The sequence below is a fragment of the Salvelinus alpinus genome, chromosome 10 (assembly GCF_045679555.1).
Source record: "Salvelinus alpinus chromosome 10, SLU_Salpinus.1, whole genome shotgun sequence".
NCBI lineage: Eukaryota > Metazoa > Chordata > Actinopteri > Salmoniformes > Salmonidae > Salvelinus > Salvelinus alpinus.
In genome coordinates, this window is record NC_092095.1 from 69,160,487 (window position 1) to 69,179,628 (window position 19,142).

Here is a 19,142-nt window from a genome sequence, read left to right on the forward strand (position 1 = left end):
GTTTATAAAAACAGTTTCCTGTTGACAACATGATGACATGCTGTGTCAGCTAAACAGTTTATAAAAACAGTTTCCTGTTGACAACATGATGACATGCTGTGTCAGCTAAACAGTTTAATAAAACAGTTTCCTGTTGACAACATGATGACATGCTGTGTCAGCTAAACAGTTTATAAAAACAGTTTCCTGTTGACAACATGATGACATGCTGTGTCAGCTAAACAGTTTATAAAAACAGTTCAACCTGCTCAACCATGAAACAATGAACGGGTGCTTGTAGCTGATCGAATTAACATGTTGTATGACCTTTGCCCTGTGACCCTGTGGTGTGTCAGGAGCTGCAGGAGAGCGTGGGGGCCCAGGGAGGTGTGGTGGCAGGGCTGAACGCTGCAGGGAAGGAGATCATTGGTCAGAGTACCCAGGAGGGCGGAGCTCAGATCAGGCTACAGCTCAACACCCTCAACACACGCTGGGTGAACGTCACCCAGGAGATCGCAGAGAGGAAGAGGAGGTGTGTGTGTGTGTGTGTGTGTGTGTGTGTGTGTGTGTGTGTGTGTGTGTGTGTGTGTGTGTGTGTGTGTGTGTGTGTGTGTGTGTCTGCAGTACCAGTGTGTATGTCTGCAGTACCAGTGTGTATGTCTGCAGTACCAGTGTGTATATCTGCAGTATCAGTGTGTATGTTGGCAGTACCAGTGTGTATGTCTCCAGTATCAGTGTGTATGTCTGCAGTATCAGTGTGTATGTCTGCAGTACCAGTGTGTATGTCGGCAGTACCAGTGTGAATGTCGGCAGTACCAGTGTGTATGTCGGCAGTATCAGTGTGTATGTCTGCAGTACCAGTGTGTATGTCTGCAGTACCAGTGTGTATGTCTGCAGTACCAGTGTGTATGTCTGCAGTACCAGTGTGAATGTCTGCAGTACAAGTGTGAATGTCGGCAGTACCAGTGTGTATGTCGGCAGTACCAGTGTGAATGTCGGCAGTACCAGTGTGAATGTCTGCAGTACCAGTGTGAATGTCGGCAGTACCAGTGTGAATGTCGGCAGTACCAGTGTGAATGTCTACAGTACCAGTGTGAATGTCTGCACATCACATCCTGTCTGTTTTTACCGTCCGTCTGTATGTTAATATGTCCGTCAACTGCATTATGTGTCTCAACTATTCCCTGACTGAGTACTGTGTGTGTGTGTGTGTGTGTGTGTGTGTGTGTGTGTGTGTGTGTGTGTGTGTGTGTGTGTGTGTGTGTGTGTGTGTGTGTGTGTGTGTGTGTGTGTGTGTGTGTGTGCGTGCGTGCGTGCGTGCGTGCGTGCGTGCGTGCGTGCGTGCGTGCGTGCGTGTATACGGTATTCCTCCTAACTGTTCCCTGTGTGTGTCAGGTCTGCAGAGGCACGTACTGCAGCGATGGGGCTGCAGGAGGACATGGGGGAGTTCCTGTCCTGGCTGGATGAGGCTGAGGAGGTAGTGGCCATCCCCCTGACGCCTGGAGATCACCACCAGATGAACGCCACCCTGGAGAAAGTCACGGTACGGCCAACAACAAGTCTCACTAGTCTGTCTCCTAGTCTAGATTACTGGCCAGGGAACATCTCTCACTAGTCTGTCCCCTAGTCTAGATTACTGGCCAGGGAACATCTCTCACTAGTCTGTCCCCTAGTCTAGATTACTGGCCAGGGAACATCTCTCACTAGTCTGTCTCCTTGTCTAGATTACTGGCCAGGGAACATCTCTCACTAGTCTGTCTCCTAGTCTAGATTACTGGCCAGGGAACATCTCTCACTAGTCTGTCCCCTAGTCTAGATTACTGGCCAGGGAACATCTCTCACTAGTTTGTCTCCTAGTCTAGATTACTGGCCAGAGGACCTCTCACTAGTCTGTCTCCTAGTCTAGATTACTGGCCAGAGGACCTCTCACTAGTCTGTCTCCTAGTCTAGATTACTGGCCAGAGGACCTCTCACTAGTCTGTCTCCTAGTCTAGATTACTGGCCAGGGAACATCTCTCACTAGTCTGTCCCCTAGTCTAGATTACTGGCCAGGGAACATCTCTCACTAGTCTGTCTCCTAGTCTAGATTACTGGCCAGAGGACCTCTCACTAGTCTGTCTCCTAGTCTAGATTACTGGCCAGAGGACCTCTCAGTAGTCTGTCTCCTTGTCTAGATTACTGGCCAGGGAACATCTCTCATTAGTCTGTCTCCTAGTCTAGATTACTGTCCAGGGAACATCGCTCACTAGTCTGTCTCCTAGTCTAGATTACTGGCCAGGGAACATCTCTCACTAGTCTGTCTCCTAGCCTAGATTACTGGCCAGAGGACCTCTCACTAGTCTGTCTCCTAGTCTAGATTACTGGCCAGAGGACCTCTCACTAGTCTGTCCCCTAGTCTAGATTACTGGCCAGAGGACCTCTCACTAGTCTGTCCCCTAGCCTAGATTACTGGCCAGAGGACCTCTCACTAGTCTGTCTCCTAGTCTAGATTACTGGCCAGAGGACCTCTCACTAGTCTGTCCCCTAGTCTAGATTACTGGCCAGAGGACCTCTCACTAGTCTGTCCCCTAGCCTAGATTACTGGCCAGAGGACATCTCTCACCAGTCTGTCTCCTAGTCTAGATTACTGGCCAGGGAACATCTCTCACTAGTCTGTCTCCTAGTCTAGATTACTGGCCAGGGAACATCTCTCACTAGTCTGTCTCCTAGTCTAGATTACTGGCCAGGGAACATCTCTCACTAGTCTGTCTCCTAGTCTAGATTACTGGCCAGGGAACATCTCTCACTAGTCTGTCTCCTAGTCTAGATTACTGGCCAGGGAACATCTCTCACTAGTCTGTCTCCTAGTCTAGATTACTGTCCAGGGAACATCTCTCACTAGTCTGTCTCCTAGTCTAGATTACTGGCCAGGGAACATCTCTCACTAGTCTGTCTCCTAGTCTAGATTACTGGCCAGAGGACATCTCTCATTAGTCTGTCTCCTAGTCTAGATTACTGGCCAGGGAACATCTCTCACTAGTCTGTCCCCTAGTCTAGATTACTGGCCAGAGGACATCTCTCACTAGTCTGTCCCCTAGTCTAGATTACTGGCCAGAGGACATCTCTCACTAGTCTGTCTCCTAGCCTAGATTACTGGCCAGAGGACATCTCTCACTAGTCTGTCCCCTAGTCTAGATTACTGGCCAGAGGACCTCTCACTAGTCTGTCTCCTAGTCTAGATTACTGGCCAGAGGACCTCTCACTAGTCTGTCCCCTAGTCTAGATTACTGGCCAGAGGACCTCTCACTAGTCTGTCCCCTAGCCTAGATTACTGTCCAGAGGACCTCTCACTAGTCTGTCTCCTAGTCTAGATTACTGGCCAGAGGACCTCTCACTAGTCTGTCCCCTAGTCTAGATTACTGGCCAGAGGACCTCTCACTAGTCTGTCTCCTAGTCTAGATTACTGGCCAGAGGACCTCTCACTAGTCTGTCCCCTAGTCTAGATTACTGGCCAGAGGATATCTCTCACTAGTCTGTCTCCTAGTTTAGATTACTGGCCAGAGGACATCTCTCACTAGTCTGTCTCCTAGTCTAGATTACTGGCCAGAGGACATCTTTCACTAGTCTGTCCCCTAGTCTAGATTACTGGCCAGGGAACATCTCTCACTAGTCTGTCTCCTAGTCTAGATTACTGGCCAGAGGACATCTCTCACTAGTCTGTCCCCTAGTCTAGATTACTGGCCAGGGAACATCTCTCACTAGTCTGTCCCCTAGTCTAGATTACTGGCCAGAGGACATCTCTCACTAGTCTGTCTCCTAGTCTAGATTACTGGCCAGGGAACATCTCTCACTAGTCTGTCTCCTAGTCTAGATTACTGGCCAGGGAACATCTCTCACTAGTCTGTCTCCTAGTCTAGATTACTGGCCAGGGAACATCTCTCACTAGTCTGTCTCCTAGTCTAGATTACTGGCCAGGGGACATCTCTCACTAGTCTGTCTCCTAGTCTAGATTACTGGCCAGAGGACATCTCTCACTACTCTGTCTCCTAGTCTAGATTACTGGCCAGGGAACATCTCTCACTAGTCTGTCTCCTAGTCTAGATTACTGGCCAGAGGACATCTCTCACTAGTCTGTCCCCTAGTCTAGATTACTGGCCAGGGAACATCTCTCTCTAGTCTGTCCCCTAGTCTAGATTACTGGCCAGAGGACATCTCTCACTAGTCTGTCTCCTAGTCTAGATTACTGTCCAGGGAGCATCTCTCACTAGTCTGTCTCCTAGTCTAGATTACTGGCCAGGGAACATCTCTCACTAGTCTGTCTCCTAGTCTAGATTACTGGCCAGGGAACATCTCTCACTAGTCTGTCTCCTAGTCTAGATTACTGGGACACAGGTTGTGAAGGCCCCCAAAGCTACATACACCTATGTCCCACTGGCCACATCATTGATCAGTTTTTATTTCATTTATGATCTGTATTTGGAGATTGTCTATGTTCAAACACATATGTGTGTGTGTGTGTGTGTGTGTGTGTGGTGTGTGGTGTGTGGTGTGTGGTGTGTGTGTGTGTGTGTGTGTGTGTGTGTGTGTGTGTGTGTGTGTGTGTGTGTGTGTGTGTGTTTGTGTGTGTGTGTGTGTGTGTGTGTGTGTGTGTGTGTGTGTGTGTGTGTGTGTGTGTGTGTGTGTGTGTGTGTGTGTGTGTGTGTGTGTGTGTGTGTGTGTGTGTGTGTTTGTGCAGGCTCGTGTGTTGGAACTACCAGCCAGACAGAACAATGTGGATACCATCAACACGAGGACCGGCACCGTACCCCTCCCTGCTGACAAACAGAAAGAAATCAAGATGATCAACACACGCTGGGTACAGGTTAGTATCCCTTTCTATAGAGGAGCTTCTGTCCTATTTGAGGATGGATAAGATCAGTTGGATGTTGAACATGTTGACTACCCGATGTCTGCATTTCAACTTGTGTGTATGAGCAGTCTATGCTTTAGCTTAATGTTGGGTTCATGTGTAATGTTTTTTAGTGAATGATCAAGTGTACTGTATATTCCTTCCTACCATTGGAAATGCTCTTGAAATTCAACTAAAATGGCCCCCAACTCGGGGCCTCTCCCTCCTCCCTGTAGGAGACCTTTATACTGTGTGTGTGTGAGTGGACTGTATCCTGCTTCATATTAAGTTCCTTTTTTCCTTCAATATAATATTCCTGGATGTGCCTTCCTCCTCCCTACCATTGAAAACACTTGGGTCCTTCCTCTCCCTCCTCCCTATAGGTGTCTAAAGACCTGCCTGAGAAGCAGAAGCAGATTGAGAGCTTGCTGAAGGACCTGTCTCACTTCCAGGACCAGCTGACTTACCTCTCCTCCTGGACCTCAACCACCAGGACCACCCTAGAGGAAAACCCTGACAATGTGGAACCCAAGGTAGACTATCAATCCATCCAGTCATCCATCCATCTATCAGTCAATTTGTCCCTCCCTCCCTCCCTCCCTCCCTCCCTCCCTCCCTCCCTCCCTCCCTCCCTCCCTCCCTCCCTCCCTCCCTCCCTCCCTCCCTCCCTCCCTTCCTTCCTTGCTTCCTCCCTCCCTCCCTCCCTCCCTCCCTCCATCCATCCATGCCTACAGGGACCAAGGCCTATCTCAATTCATCTTTCCTTCATTCTTTGCATCCTCTCTCCACACCTCCTTCTCAAAACAGATGGGAGAAAACGGTCAATGGTGAGGGACCTTAGACCTACTTTTCTTCCAGCTGGAAAAGGAGGCTGGGAGAGAAGACGGGAGGAATGTCTGAAAGACAAATTAAGATTGAGAGTAGTTTCATGGTTTTGGAATGGTTTGTGATGTTTCAGCTCATAGATGAAGTCCAGGTCAAGAAGCCTGAGGTGGAGGGGGTGTTGGCTAAGGGCCAGGAGCTGTACAAGGACACGCCTCCCAGCCAACCAGAGAAGGAGAAGTACCACAGTCTGAGTGATGATTGGAGGGCCATTCAGGGGCAAATGATAGTACACCGAGAGAGGCTGGCCGCTCTGAGGATCCAGAAAACCACCAGTAAGGAGATGAGGGTGTGTGTGTGTGTGTGTGTGTGTGTGTGTGTGTGTGTGTGTGTGTGTGTGTGTGTGTGTGTGTGTGTGTGTGTGTGTGTGTGTGTGTGTGTGTGTGTGTGTGTGTGTGTGTGTGAGACCGTATGGCTACTGATTGTATCACGCTGCCCCCCTCCAGTTGAGACCCTCCAGGGAGACGCCCCAGCCCTGGCTCAGTTCAACAAGGCCTGGGCAGAGCTCTCTGATTGGCTATCCCTGCTGGATCAGATGGTACAGACACAGAGGGTGACCGTGGCCGACCTGGACGACATCAACCACATGATCGTCAAGACCAAGGTCAGGGGTCAACCAGTGTGTCACAGAGTGTGAGAGACTCCATTTAGCCGCTGAGACCCTGGCCTGTATTCATAAAGAGTCTCAGAGCAGGAGTGCTGATCTGGGATCAGGTTAGCCTTTTAGATCATAATGAATACTAGAGAGAGGACCAGATCATAGTGCTGATCTGGGATCAGTTTAGCCTTTTAAATCCTAATGAATACTAGAGAGAGGACCAGATCCTAGTGCTGATCTGGGATCAGGTTAGCCTTTTAGATCATAATGAATACCAGAGAGAGGACCAGATCCTAGTGCTGATCTGGGATCAGTTTAGCCTTTTAGATCATAATGAATACTAGAGAGGACCAGATCATAGTGCTGATCTGGGATCAGTTTAGCCTTTTAGATCATAATGAATACTAGAGAGAGGACCAGATCCTAGTGCTGATCTGGGATCAGGTTAGCCTTTTAGATCATAATGAATACTAGAGAGAGGACCAGATCCTAGTGCTGATCTGGGATCAGTTTGGCCTTTCGATCATAATGAATACATGATGACATGGACCGGGGGGGATCTGATCCTAGATCAGCACTCGTATTCTGAGACGCTTAGTGAACACAGGCACTGACCTGGCTCAAATACATGGGTAAAATACTTTTAAATACTTGACATCCAGATATTCATTGAAATGTTCTGTCGGTGTCTGTAGGGAGCACTGGGGGACATGGAGCGGCGGCGCCCCCAGCTGGAGGGTCAGCTGACTGCAGCCCAGAACCTGAAGAACAAAACCAACAACCAGGAGACACGAGCTGCTATCACCGACCGCAGTACGCCAACCACAACCATTACTTACTACGCTTACTGACTGCAAACGGACCGCAAACGGACCGCAAACGGACCGCAAACGGACCGCAAACGGACCGCAAACGGACCGCAAACTATCACCAATGACAATGATCTGACTACAAACTGTCATCAATGACTACAAACTGACCACAAACTGTTATTGCTAAACACAAACTCATCAATGACTCCATTAATAACCACAAACTATGTATCAGTATGGCCTGTTAGAGAACCTTGATTCAGCTCAGTCGCTGACTGAACAAACTAACTGATGCACTAATGTGTGTATGTGTGTGTGTGTGTGTGTGTGTGTGTGTGTGTGTGTGTGTGTGTGTGTGTGTGTGTGTGTGTGTGTGTGTGTGTGTGTGTGTGTGTGTGTGTGTGTGTGTGTGTGTGTGTGTGTGTGTGTGTGTAGTTGACAGGCTGCAGACCCACTGGGAGGAGTCACAGGGCAGACTGGCCGATAGACATCAACAGCTACAGAACATGCTGCAGGACTCCTCTGATTGGTTGGACGCCAGGAAGGAGGTGGAACCTCTCATCAAACGAGCCAATGACAAGCTGGAGTCGTGGCAGGATATTTCCTACACCATGGATGCTCTGAAGAAGCAAAACACTGACCTTAAGGTTACACACACATGCACACACAAACACTCACACACACACATACGTACACTCACATACGCACACACACACACATACGCACACACACACACATACGCCCACACACATACACACTCTACCTCTCTCTCTCTCTCTCTCTCTCTCTCTCTCTCTCTCTCTCTCTCTCTCTCTCTCTCTCTCTGTCTCTGTCTCTGTCTCTGTCTCTCTCTCTCTCTGTCTCTGTCTCTGTCTCTCTCTCTCTCTCTCTCTCTCTCTCTCAATTTCAATTCAATTTGCTTCATTGGCATGACGTAACAATGTACATATTGCCAAAGATTAACTTTGGATATTTACAATATGAAAATAATGAGAATCAAAATTGTCAACGGGACAACAGTAACAACAATAACCAAGTGTCAAAATAACCATACATTCAACAATAACAATAAGCATACAGTAGAGTACATGTGCAGGTTGATTGGTCTGTCAGACACTGTCCCTCAACTTATGGCAGGCAGCAATGTAGTGCGCTGCCAACCCACAGCTCTCTGCGTCCTCCCCCAACAGGACGGGTAGCCTACTCTCATCAGAGAGGTCTTTGAAACCTTGAATACTCTCTAATTGTTTTATATTTTTCAAATTTTGTCAGGAAATGCAGCTCCGTCTCAGGTTCTGCTGTTGTGCAGTGGTTGCACAGCCTTTCCTCTACAGGGAGCCAGGTTTTCCTGTGTCTACCCTTCTCAATGGCAAGGCTGTGGTCACTGAGCCTGTACTTGTCAAGGTTTTTTTAAGGTTTTGATCAGTAACCATGGTCAAATATTTAGCCACGGTGTACTGTCGATTTAGGGCCAGATAGCACTGCATTTTGCTTTGTGTTTGTGCTTGTGTTTCCCAATAAGTAATGTAGTTTTGTTTTGACTGTGTTGTAATTTGGTTTATTCTGATTGATTGGATGTTCTGGTCCTGAGGCTTCAGTGTGTTAGTGGAACAGGTTTGTGAACTCAGCCCCAGGACCAGCTGGATGAGGGGACTCTTTTCTTTGCTCAGCTCTTGGCATTGCAGAGCTTGGTAACGATATGAGAGGGGGTCACTGTATTTTAGATGTTTCCAAAACTTAATTGCTGTATTTTGAGTTTTTATTATTAGTGGATATTGGCCTAATTCTGCCCTGCATGCATTGTTTGTAGTTTTCCTCTGGACATGTAGGAGAATCTTACAGAACTCTGCATGCAGGGTTTCAATGGGGTGTTTGTTCCATTTGATGAAATCTTGTTTTGCAAGTGGACCCCACACCTCGCTGCCATAAAGTGCAATTGGTTCAATGACATATTAAATTAGTTGTAGCCAAATTTTGGTCTAATTCCCTGAGATCTGGATCTTCTCAGGAAAATCATTATTTTAGTATTTTTGGGGTTTACTGCCAGGGCCCAGGTCTGGCAGTACTGCTCTAGCAGGTCCAGGCTCTGCTGTAGGCCATGTGCTGTGGGTGACAGCAGGCATAGGTCATCTGCGAAGAGTAGGCATTTAACCTCTGGATTGTGGAGACTAACACCAGGGGCTGAGGATGTTTCTAGAATAGTGGCCAATTCGTTGATGTAAATATTGAAGAGGGCAGGGCTCAGATTGCAACCGTGGCGAACCCTCTCTCGCTCTCTCTCTCTCTCTCTCTCTCTCACACACACACACACACACACACACACACACACACACACACACACACACACACACACACACACACACACACACACACACACACACACACACACACACACACAAACACACACACACACTTGATCATGTGCAGCACAGAGTGTAGATGATTCCAGAAAGGTAATATGTGTAAAGCTGCGAGGCGTCTCTCTGATAAGGACTAGATGAGGAAGCCTCATCACTACAGTATAACAGGATGAGACTGTAATGAGACTAGAGTGGCACAGCCTGGAATAGTGAATATTACAATATCCAACAGGCCTGTTGTAGCACTCTGCTCAGCAACGTTTCCAGGAATCATGTTACAGTCCCTGTGTTGTTATGACTCCCTCTAGTCTCGTTAGAGGAACAACTGATATGAATGTTCTTCCATCCTGGATCTTCATTTGTTGAGTCAGGTGTTGTTGCTAGGCTACAACTAAAACTCTAGATTGAGGACTTCCAATCAGAGCCGTATATTTAGAGGATCTCTGTCTCTGCTTCCTCTGGGTTGTTACTGTGTATTAGGGTGATGTTCTGTATCGTTATTTTATGTCTTTATCTATAACTGTTTTCTGTGGTCTCAACAGCTGTTTGTGAAGGAGCTGCACCAGTGGCAGGGTCAGGTGGACGTGACCAATGACCTGGCAGGGAAGCTGTTAACCCTTTACACCACCGACCACACACACAAGGTCACACAGATGACCGACGCCATGAACGTTACCTGGGAGCACATCAACAAACGGTGAGTCAGTCTGTTGTTCTGTCAACCAGTCAGTCAGTTAGTTAGTCAGTTAGTCAACCAGTCAGTCAGTTAGTTAGTCAGTTAGTCAACCAGTCAGTCTGTTATTCTGTCAGTCAGTTAGTCAACCAGTCAGTCAACCAGTCAGTCAGTCAGTCAGTCAGTCAACCAGTCAGTCAGTCAACCAGTCAGTCAGTCAGTCAACCAGTCAGTCATTCAGTCAGTCAGTCAACCAGTCAGTCAGTCAACCAGCCAGTCAGTCATTCAGTTAATCAGTCAGTAAGTTAGTCAGTCAACCAGTCAGTCAGTCAGTCATTCAGTTAATCAGTCAGTCAGTCAGTCAGTTAGTCAGTCATTCAGTCAGTCAACCAGTCAGTCAGTCAACCAGTCAGTCAACCAGTCAGTCAGTCAACCAGTCAGTCAGTCAGTCAGTCAACCAGTCAGTCAGTCAGTCAGTCAGTCAACCAGTCAGTCAGTCAGTCAGTCAGTCAGTCAACCAGTCAGTCAGTCAGTTAGTCAGTCAACCAGTCAGTCAGTTAGTCAGTCAACCAGTCAGTCAGTCAGTCAACCAGTCAGTTAGTTAGTTAGTCAGTCAGTCAGTCAGTTAATCAGTCAACCAGTCAGTCAGTTAGTCAGTCAACCAGTCAGTCAGTCAGTCAGTTAGTTAGTTAGTTAGTCAACCAGTCAGTCAGTCAGTCAGTCAGTCAGTTAGTTAGTTAGTCAACCAGTTAGTCAGTCAGTCAGTCAGTCAGTTAATCAGTCAACCAGTCAGTCAGTTAGTCAGTCAACCAGTCAGTCAGTCAGTTAGTTAGTTAGTTAGTCAGTCAGTCAGTCAGTCAGTTAGTTAGTCAACCAGTTAGTCAGTCAGTCAGTCAGTTAGTTAGTTAGTCAACCAGTGAGTCAGTCAGTCAGTCAGTTAGTTAGTTAGTCAACCAGTTAGTCAGTCAGTCAGTCAGTCAATCAGTTAATCAGTTAGTCAGTTAGTCAGTCAGTCAGTCAGTTAGTTAGTCAGTCAACCAGTCAGTCAGTCAGTCAGTTAGTTAGTCAGTCAGTCAGTCAGTCAGTTAGTTAGTTTGTTTGTCAACCAGTCAGTCAGTTAGTCAGTTAGTTAGTTAGTCAACCAGTCAGTCAGTCAGTTAGTTAGTCAGTTAGTTAGTTAGTCAGTCAGTCAGTTAGTTAGTTAGTTAGTCAACCAGTCAGTCAGTTAGTTAGTTAGTCAGTCAGTCAGTCAGTTAGTTAGTCAACCAGTCAGTCAGTCAGTTAGTTAGTCAGTTAGTTAGTCAGTCAGTCAGTCAGTCAGTCAGTTAGTCAGTCAGTCAGTCAGTCAGTCAGTTAGTTAGTCAACCAGTCAGTCAGTCAGTCAGTTAGTTAGTTAGTTAGTCAGTCAGTTAGTTAGTTAGTTAGTCAGTTAGTTAGTTAGTTAGTCAGTCAGTCAGTTAGTTAGTTAGTTAGTTAGTTAGTTAGTTAGTTAGTTAGTTAGTTAGTTCGTTAGTTAGTCAGTTATTAGTTAGTCAGTTAGTTAGTTAGTTAGTCCGTCAGTTAGTTAGTTCGTTAGTCAGTCAGTTAGTTAGTTAGTCAGTTAGTTAGTTAGTCAGTCAGTTAGTTCGTTAGTTAGTCAACCAGTCAGTCAGTTAGTTAGTTAGTCAGTCAGTCAGTCAGTTAGTTAGTCAACCAGTCAGTCAGTCAGTTAGTTAGTCAGTTAGTCAGTCAGTCAGTCAGTTAGTTAGTCAGTCAGTCAGTCAGTCAGTCAGTTAGTTAGTCAACCAGTCAGTCAGTCAGTCAGTTAGTTAGTCAGTCAGTTAGTTAGTTAGTCAACCAGTCAGTTAGTCAGTCAGTTAGTTAGTCAGTCAGTCAGTCAGTTAGTTAGTCAACCAGTCAGTCAGTCAGTTAGTTAGTCAGTCGGTCAGTCAGTAAGTCAGTCAGTCAGTTAGTTAGTTAGTCAGTCAGTTAGTTAGTTAGTCAACCAGTCAGTTAGTCAGTCAGTCAGTTAGTCAGTTAGTTAGTTAGTCAACCAGTCAGTCAGTCAGTTAGTTAGTCAGTTAGTTAGTTAGTCAGTCAGTCAGTTAGTTAGTTAGTTAGTCAACCAGTCAGTCAGTTAGTTAGTTAGTCAGTCAGTCAGTCAGTTAGTTAGTCAACCAGTCAGTCAGTCAGTTAGTTAGTCAGTTAGTTAGTCAGTCAGTCAGTCAGTCAGTCAGTCAGTCAGTCAGTCAGTCAGTCAGTCAGTTAGTCAGTCAGTCAGTCAGTCAGTTAGTTAGTCAACCAGTCAGTCAGTCAGTCAGTTAGTTAGTTAGTCAGTCAGTCAGTCAGTTAGTTAGTTAGTTAGTTAGTCAGTTAGTTAGTTAGTTAGTTAGTTAGTTAGTTAGTTAGTTAGTTAGTCAGTTATTAGTTAGTCAGTTAGTTAGTTAGTTAGTTAGTCCGTCAGTTAGTTAGTTAGTTAGTTAGTCAGTCAGTCAGTTAGTTAGTTAGTCAGTTAGTTAGTTAGTCAGTCAGTTAGTTAGTCAACCAGTCAGTCAGTCAGTCAACCAGTCAGTTAGTTAGTTAGTCAGTCAGTCAGTCAGTTAATCAGTCAACCAGTCAGTCAGTTAGTCAGTCAACCAGTCAGTCAGTCAGTCAGTTAGTTAGTTAGTTAGTCAACCAGTCAGTCAGTCAGTCAGTCAGTCAGTTAGTTAGTTAGTCAACCAGTTAGTCAGTCAGTCAGTCAGTCAGTTAATCAGTCAACCAGTCAGTCAGTTAGTCAGTCAACCAGTCAGTCAGTTAGTTAGTTAGTTAGTCAGTCAGTCAGTCAGTCAGTTAGTTAGTCAACCAGTTAGTCAGTCAGTCAGTCAGTTAGTTAGTTAGTCAACCAGTGAGTCAGTCAGTCAGTCAGTTAGTTAGTTAGTCAACCAGTTAGTCAGTCAGTCAGTCAGTCAATCAGTTAATCAGTTAGTCAGTTAGTCAGTCAGTCAGTCAGTTAGTTAGTCAGTCAACCAGTCAGTCAGTCAGTCAGTTAGTTAGTCAGTCAGTCAGTCAGTTAGTTAGTTTGTTTGTCAACCAGTCAGTCAGTTAGTCAGTTAGTTAGTTAGTCAACCAGTCAGTCAGTCAGTTAGTTAGTCAGTTAGTTAGTTAGTCAGTCAGTCAGTTAGTTAGTTAGTTAGTCAACCAGTCAGTCAGTTAGTTAGTTAGTCAGTCAGTCAGTCAGTTAGTTAGTCAACCAGTCAGTCAGTCAGTTAGTTAGTCAGTTAGTTAGTCAGTCAGTCAGTCAGTCAGTCAGTCAGTTAGTCAGTCAGTCAGTCAGTCAGTCAGTTAGTTAGTCAACCAGTCAGTCAGTCAGTCAGTTAGTTAGTTAGTTAGTCAGTCAGTTAGTTAGTTAGTTAGTCAGTTAGTTAGTTAGTTAGTTAGTTAGTTAGTCAGTCAGTCAGTTAGTTAGTTAGTTAGTTAGTTAGTTAGTTAGTTAGTTAGTTAGTTCGTTAGTTAGTCAGTTATTAGTTAGTCAGTTAGTTAGTTAGTTAGTCCGTTAGTTAGTTCGTTAGTCAGTCAGTTAGTTAGTTAGTCAGTTAGTTAGTTAGTCAGTCAGTTAGTTCGTTAGTTAGTCAACCAGTCAGTCAGTTAGTTAGTTAGTCAGTCAGTCAGTCAGTTAGTTAGTCAACCAGTCAGTCAGTCAGTTAGTTAGTCAGTTAGTCAGTCAGTCAGTCAGTTAGTTAGTCAGTCAGTCAGTCAGTCAGTCAGTTAGTTAGTCAACCAGTCAGTCAGTCAGTCAGTTAGTTAGTCAGTCAGTTAGTTAGTTAGTCAACCAGTCAGTTAGTCAGTCAGTTAGTTAGTCAGTCAGTCAGTCAGTTAGTTAGTCAACCAGTCAGTCAGTCAGTTAGTTAGTCAGTCGGTCAGTCAGTAAGTCAGTCAGTCAGTTAGTTAGTTAGTCAGTCAGTTAGTTAGTTAGTCAACCAGTCAGTTAGTCAGTCAGTCAGTTAGTCAGTTAGTTAGTTAGTCAACCAGTCAGTCAGTCAGTTAGTTAGTCAGTTAGTTAGTTAGTCAGTCAGTCAGTTAGTTAGTTAGTTAGTCAACCAGTCAGTCAGTTAGTTAGTTAGTCAGTCAGTCAGTCAGTTAGTTAGTCAACCAGTCAGTCAGTCAGTTAGTTAGTCAGTTAGTTAGTCAGTCAGTCAGTCAGTCAGTCAGTCAGTCAGTCAGTTAGTCAGTCAGTCAGTCAGTCAGTTAGTTAGTCAACCAGTCAGTCAGTCAGTTAGTTAGTTAGTCAGTCAGTCAGTCAGTTAGTTAGTTAGTTAGTCAGTTAGTTAGTTAGTTAGTTAGTTAGTTAGTTAGTTAGTTAGTTAGTTATTAGTTAGTCAGTTAGTTAGTTAGTTAGTTAGTTAGTCCGTCAGTTAGTTAGTTAGTTAGTTAGTCAGTCAGTCAGTTAGTTAGTTAGTCAGTTAGTTAGTTAGTCAGTCAGTTAGTTAGTTAGTTAGTCAACCAGTCAGTCAGTTAGTTAGTTAGTCAGTCAGTCAGTCAGTTAGTTAGTCAACCAGTCAGTCAGTCAGTCAGTTAGTTAGTCAGTTAGTTAGTCAGTCAGTCAGTCAGTTAGTTAGTCAGTCAGTCAGTTAGTTAGTCAACCAGTCAGTCAGTCAGTCAGTTAGTTAGTCAGTCAGTTAGTTAGTTAGTCAACCAGTCAGTTAGTCAGTCAGTTAGTTAGTCAGTCAGTCAGTCAGTTAGTTAGTCAACCAGTCAGTCAGTCAGTTAGTTAGTCAGTCGGTCAGTCAGTAAGTCAGTCAGTCAGTTAGTTAGTTAGTCAGTCAGTTAGTTAGTTAGTCAACCAGTCAGTTAGTCAGTCAGTCAGTTAGTCAGTCAGTCAGTCAGTCAGTCAGTTAGTCAACCAGTCAGTCAGTCAGTTAGTCAACCAGTCAGTCAGTCAGTCAGTCAGTCAGTCAACCAGTCAGTTAGTCAACCAGTCAGTCAGTCAGTCAGTCAGTCAGTCAGTCAGTCAGTCTGCATCAGTCCCACATGCTCCTGAAAGCACTTCATCATGCTGTCTCTCAGTACATCTGAACACACACACAATGCACAGTACACCTGAACACACACACAATGCACAGTACATCTGAACACACACACAATGCACAGTACATCTGAACACACACACACATTGACCCTCACTGTTAGTTCTACTAAATTTCCCCTGACAGGCCAGATCATAACACTGACGTATGACCCCAGTTTGCCCTCTGAACTTGTGACCTGTGTGTGTGTGTAGAGGTGCTAACAACAGTGTCTGTATACAGTGGGGAGAACAAGTATTTGATACACTGCCGATTTTGCAGGTTTTCCTACTTACAAAGCATGTAGAGGTCTGTAATTTCTATCATGGGTACACTTCAACTATGAGAGACGGAATCTAAAACAAAAATCCAGAAAATCACATTGTATGATTTTTAAGTAATTAATTTGCATTTTATTGCATGACATAAGTATTTGATACATCAGAAAAGCAGATCTTAATATTTGGTACAGAAACCTTTGTTTGCAATTACAGAGATCATACGTTTCCTGTAGTTCTTGACCAGGTTTGCACACACTGCAGCAGGGATTTTGGCCCACTCCTCCATACAGATCTTCTCCAGATCCTTCAGGTTTCGGGGCTGTCGCGGGGCTATACGGACTTTCAGCTCCCTCCAAAGATTTTCTATTGGGTTCAGGTCTGGAGACTGGCTAGGCCACTCCAGGACCTTGAGATGCTTCTTACGGCGCCACTCCTTAGTTGCCCTGGCTGTGTGTTTCGGGTCGTTGTCATGCTGGAAGACCCAGCCACGACCCATCTTCAATGCTCTTACTGAGGGAAGGAGGTTGTTGGCCAAGATCTCGCGATACATGGCCCCATCCATCCTCCCCTCAATACGGTGCAGTCATCCTGTACCCTTTGCAGAAAAGCATCCCCAAAGAATGATGTTTCCACCTCCATGCTTCACGGTTGGGATGGTGTTCTTGGGGTTGTACTCATCCTTCTTCTTCCTCCAAACACGGCGAGTGGAGTTTAGACCAAAAAGCTCTATTTTTGTCTCATCAGACCACATGACCTGCTCCCATTCCTCCTCTGGATCATCCAGATGGTCATTGGCAAACTTCAGACGGGCCTGGACATGCGCTGGCTTGAGCAGGTGGACCTTGCGTGCGCTGCAGGATTTTAATCCATGACGGTGTAGTGTGTTACTAATGGTTTTCTTTGAGACTGTGGTCCCAGCTCTCTTCAGGTCATTGACCAGGTCCTGCCGTGTAGTTCTGGGCTGATAACTCACCTTCCTCATGATCATTGATGCCCCACGAGGTGAGATCTTGCATGGAGCCCCAGACCGAGGGTGATTGACCGTCATCTTGAACTTCTTCCATTTTCTAATAATTGCGCCAACAGTTGTTGCCTTCTCACCAAGCTGCTTGCCTATTGTCCTGTAGCCCATCCCAGCCTGTTGCATGTCTACAATTTTATCCCTGATGTCCTTATACAGCTCTCTGGTCTTGGCCATTGTGGAGAGGTTGGAGTCTGTTTGATTGAGTGTGTGGACAGGTGTTTTTTATACAGGTAACGAGTTCAAACAGGTGCAGTTAATACAGGTAATGAGTGGAGAACAGGAGGGCTTCTTAAAGAAAAACTAACAGGTCTGTGAGAGCCGGAATTCTTACTGGTTGGTAGGTGATCAAATACTTATGTCATGCAATAAAATGCAAATTAATTACTTAAAAATCATACAATGTGATTTTCTGGATTTTTGTTTTAGATTCCGTCTCTCACAGTTGAAGTGTACCTATGATAAAAATTACAGACCTCTACATGCTTTGTAAGTAGGAAAACCTGCAAAATCGGCAGTGTATCAAATACTTGTTCTCCCCACTGTATATGTTCATATTTCTGTATGTAGTGTCGGGGACCGTGAGGTGGCTCTGTCAGCTGCTCTGAGGCTGCTGCAGCAGTTCTACCTGGATCTGAAGGAGTTCCTTAACTGGCTGACGGAGGCAGAGACCACCTGTAACGTCCTGCTGGACGCATCACACAAGGAGAGGCTGCTGGAAGACCCTGAGGCTGTACGACACCTGCTGGGGCAGTTCCAGGTACTCACACTCAGTTCATACTGTAGAGTCAGTCACCAGCTGGGTTAGTTCCAGGTACTCACACTCAGTTCATACTGTAGAGTCAGACACCTGCTGGGGCAGTTCCAGGTACTCACACTCAGTTCATACTGTAGAGTCAGTCACCTGTGGGGGCAGTTCCAGGTACTCACACTCAGTTCATACTGTAGAGTCAGTCACCTGCGGGGGCAGTTCCAGGTACTCACACTCAGTTCATACTGTAGAGTCAGTCACCTGCTGGGTCAGTTCCAGGTACTCACACTCAGTTTATACTGTAGAGTCAGACACCTGCTGGGGCAGTTCCATGTACTCACACTCAGTTCATACTGTAGAGTCAGACACCTGCTGGGGCAGTTCCAGGTACTCACACTCAGTTCATACTGTAGAGTCAGTCACCTGCGGGGGCAGTTGCAGGTATTCACACTCAGTTCATACTGTAGAGTCAGACACCTGCTGGGGCAGTTCCAGGTACTCACACTCAGTTCATACTGTAGAGTCAGTCATCTGCTGGGTCAGTTCCAGGTACTCACACTCAGTTCATACTGTAGAGTCAGTCATCTGCTGGGTTAGTTCCAGGTACTCACACTCAGTTCATACTGTAGAGTCAGACACCTGCTGGGGCAGTTCCAGGTACTCACACTCAGTTCATACTGTAGAGTCAGTCATCTGCTGGGTCAGTTCCAGGTACTCACACTCAGTTCATACTGTAGAGTCAGTCATCTGCTGGGTCAGTTCCAGGTACTCACACTCAGCTCATACTGTAGAGTCAGTCATCTGCTGGGTCAGTTCCAGGTACTCACACTCAGTTCATACTGTAGAGTCAGTCATCTGCTGGGTCAGTTCCAGGTACTCACACTCAGTTCATACTGTAAAGTCAGTCATCTGCTGGGTTAGTTCCAGGTACTCACACTCAGTTCATACTGTAGAGTCAGTCACCTGCTGGGTTAGTTCCAGGTACTCACACTCAGTTCATACTGTAGAGTCAGTCACCTGCTGGGTTAGTTCCAGGTACTCACACTCAGTTCATACTGTAGAGTCAGTCACCTGCGGGGGCAGTTCCAGGTACTCACACTCAGTTCATACTGTAGAGTCAGTCACCTGCTGGGGCAGTTCCAGGTACTCACACTCAGTTCATACTGTAGAGTCAGACATCTGCTGGGGCAGTTCCAGGTACTCACACTCAGTTCATACTGTAGAGTCAGACACCTGCTGGGGCAGTTCCAGGTACTCACACTCAGTTCATACTGTAGAGTCAGTCACCTGCGGGGGCAGTTGCAGGTATTCACACTCAGTTCATACTGTAGAGTCAGTCATCTGCTGGGTCAGTTCCAGGTACTCACACTCAGTTCATACTGTAGAGTCAGTCATCTGCTGGGTTAGTTCCAGGTACTCACACTCAGTTCATACTGTAGAGTCAGACACCTGCTGGGGCAGTTCCAGGTACTCACACTCAGTTCATACTGTAGAGTCAGTCATCTGCTGGGTCAGTTCCAGGTACTCACACTCAGTTCATACTGTAGAGTCAGTCATCTGTTGGGTCAGTTCCAGGTACTCACACTCAGTTCATACTGTAGAGTCAGTCATCTGCTGGGTCAGTTCCAGGTACTCACACTCAGTTCATACTGTAGAGTCAGTCATCTGCTGGGTCAGTTCCAGGTACTCACACTCAGTTCATACTGTAGAGTCAGTCATCTGTTGGGTCAGTTCCAGGTACTCACACTCAGTTCATACTGTAGAGTCAGTCATCTGCTGGGTTAGTTCCAGGTACTCACACTCAGTTCATACTGTAGAGTCAGTCACCTGCTGGGTTAGTTCCAGGTACTCACACCTAGTTCATACTGTAGAGTCAGTCATCTGCTGGGTCAGT

The 19,142-nt window shown here is 45.9% G+C and overlaps 1 protein-coding gene across 1 annotated transcript in view; it reads left to right on the forward strand.

Annotated features, from left to right (window-relative positions):
• Positions 1–19,142, forward strand: part of dmd (dystrophin) — a 290,129-nt gene that overhangs the window by 184,577 nt on the left and 86,410 nt on the right. The window contains exons 44-53 of the mRNA XM_071330767.1: positions 336–511; positions 1,375–1,522; positions 4,694–4,819; positions 5,230–5,379; positions 5,805–6,003; positions 6,175–6,332; positions 7,022–7,139; positions 7,574–7,785; positions 10,041–10,195; positions 17,068–17,257. Of these exons, the coding sequence (XP_071186868.1) occupies positions 336–511; positions 1,375–1,522; positions 4,694–4,819; positions 5,230–5,379; positions 5,805–6,003; positions 6,175–6,332; positions 7,022–7,139; positions 7,574–7,785; positions 10,041–10,195; positions 17,068–17,257 (1,632 nt within the window). The remainder of the gene's footprint in view (positions 1–335; positions 512–1,374; positions 1,523–4,693; positions 4,820–5,229; positions 5,380–5,804; positions 6,004–6,174; positions 6,333–7,021; positions 7,140–7,573; positions 7,786–10,040; positions 10,196–17,067; positions 17,258–19,142) is intronic.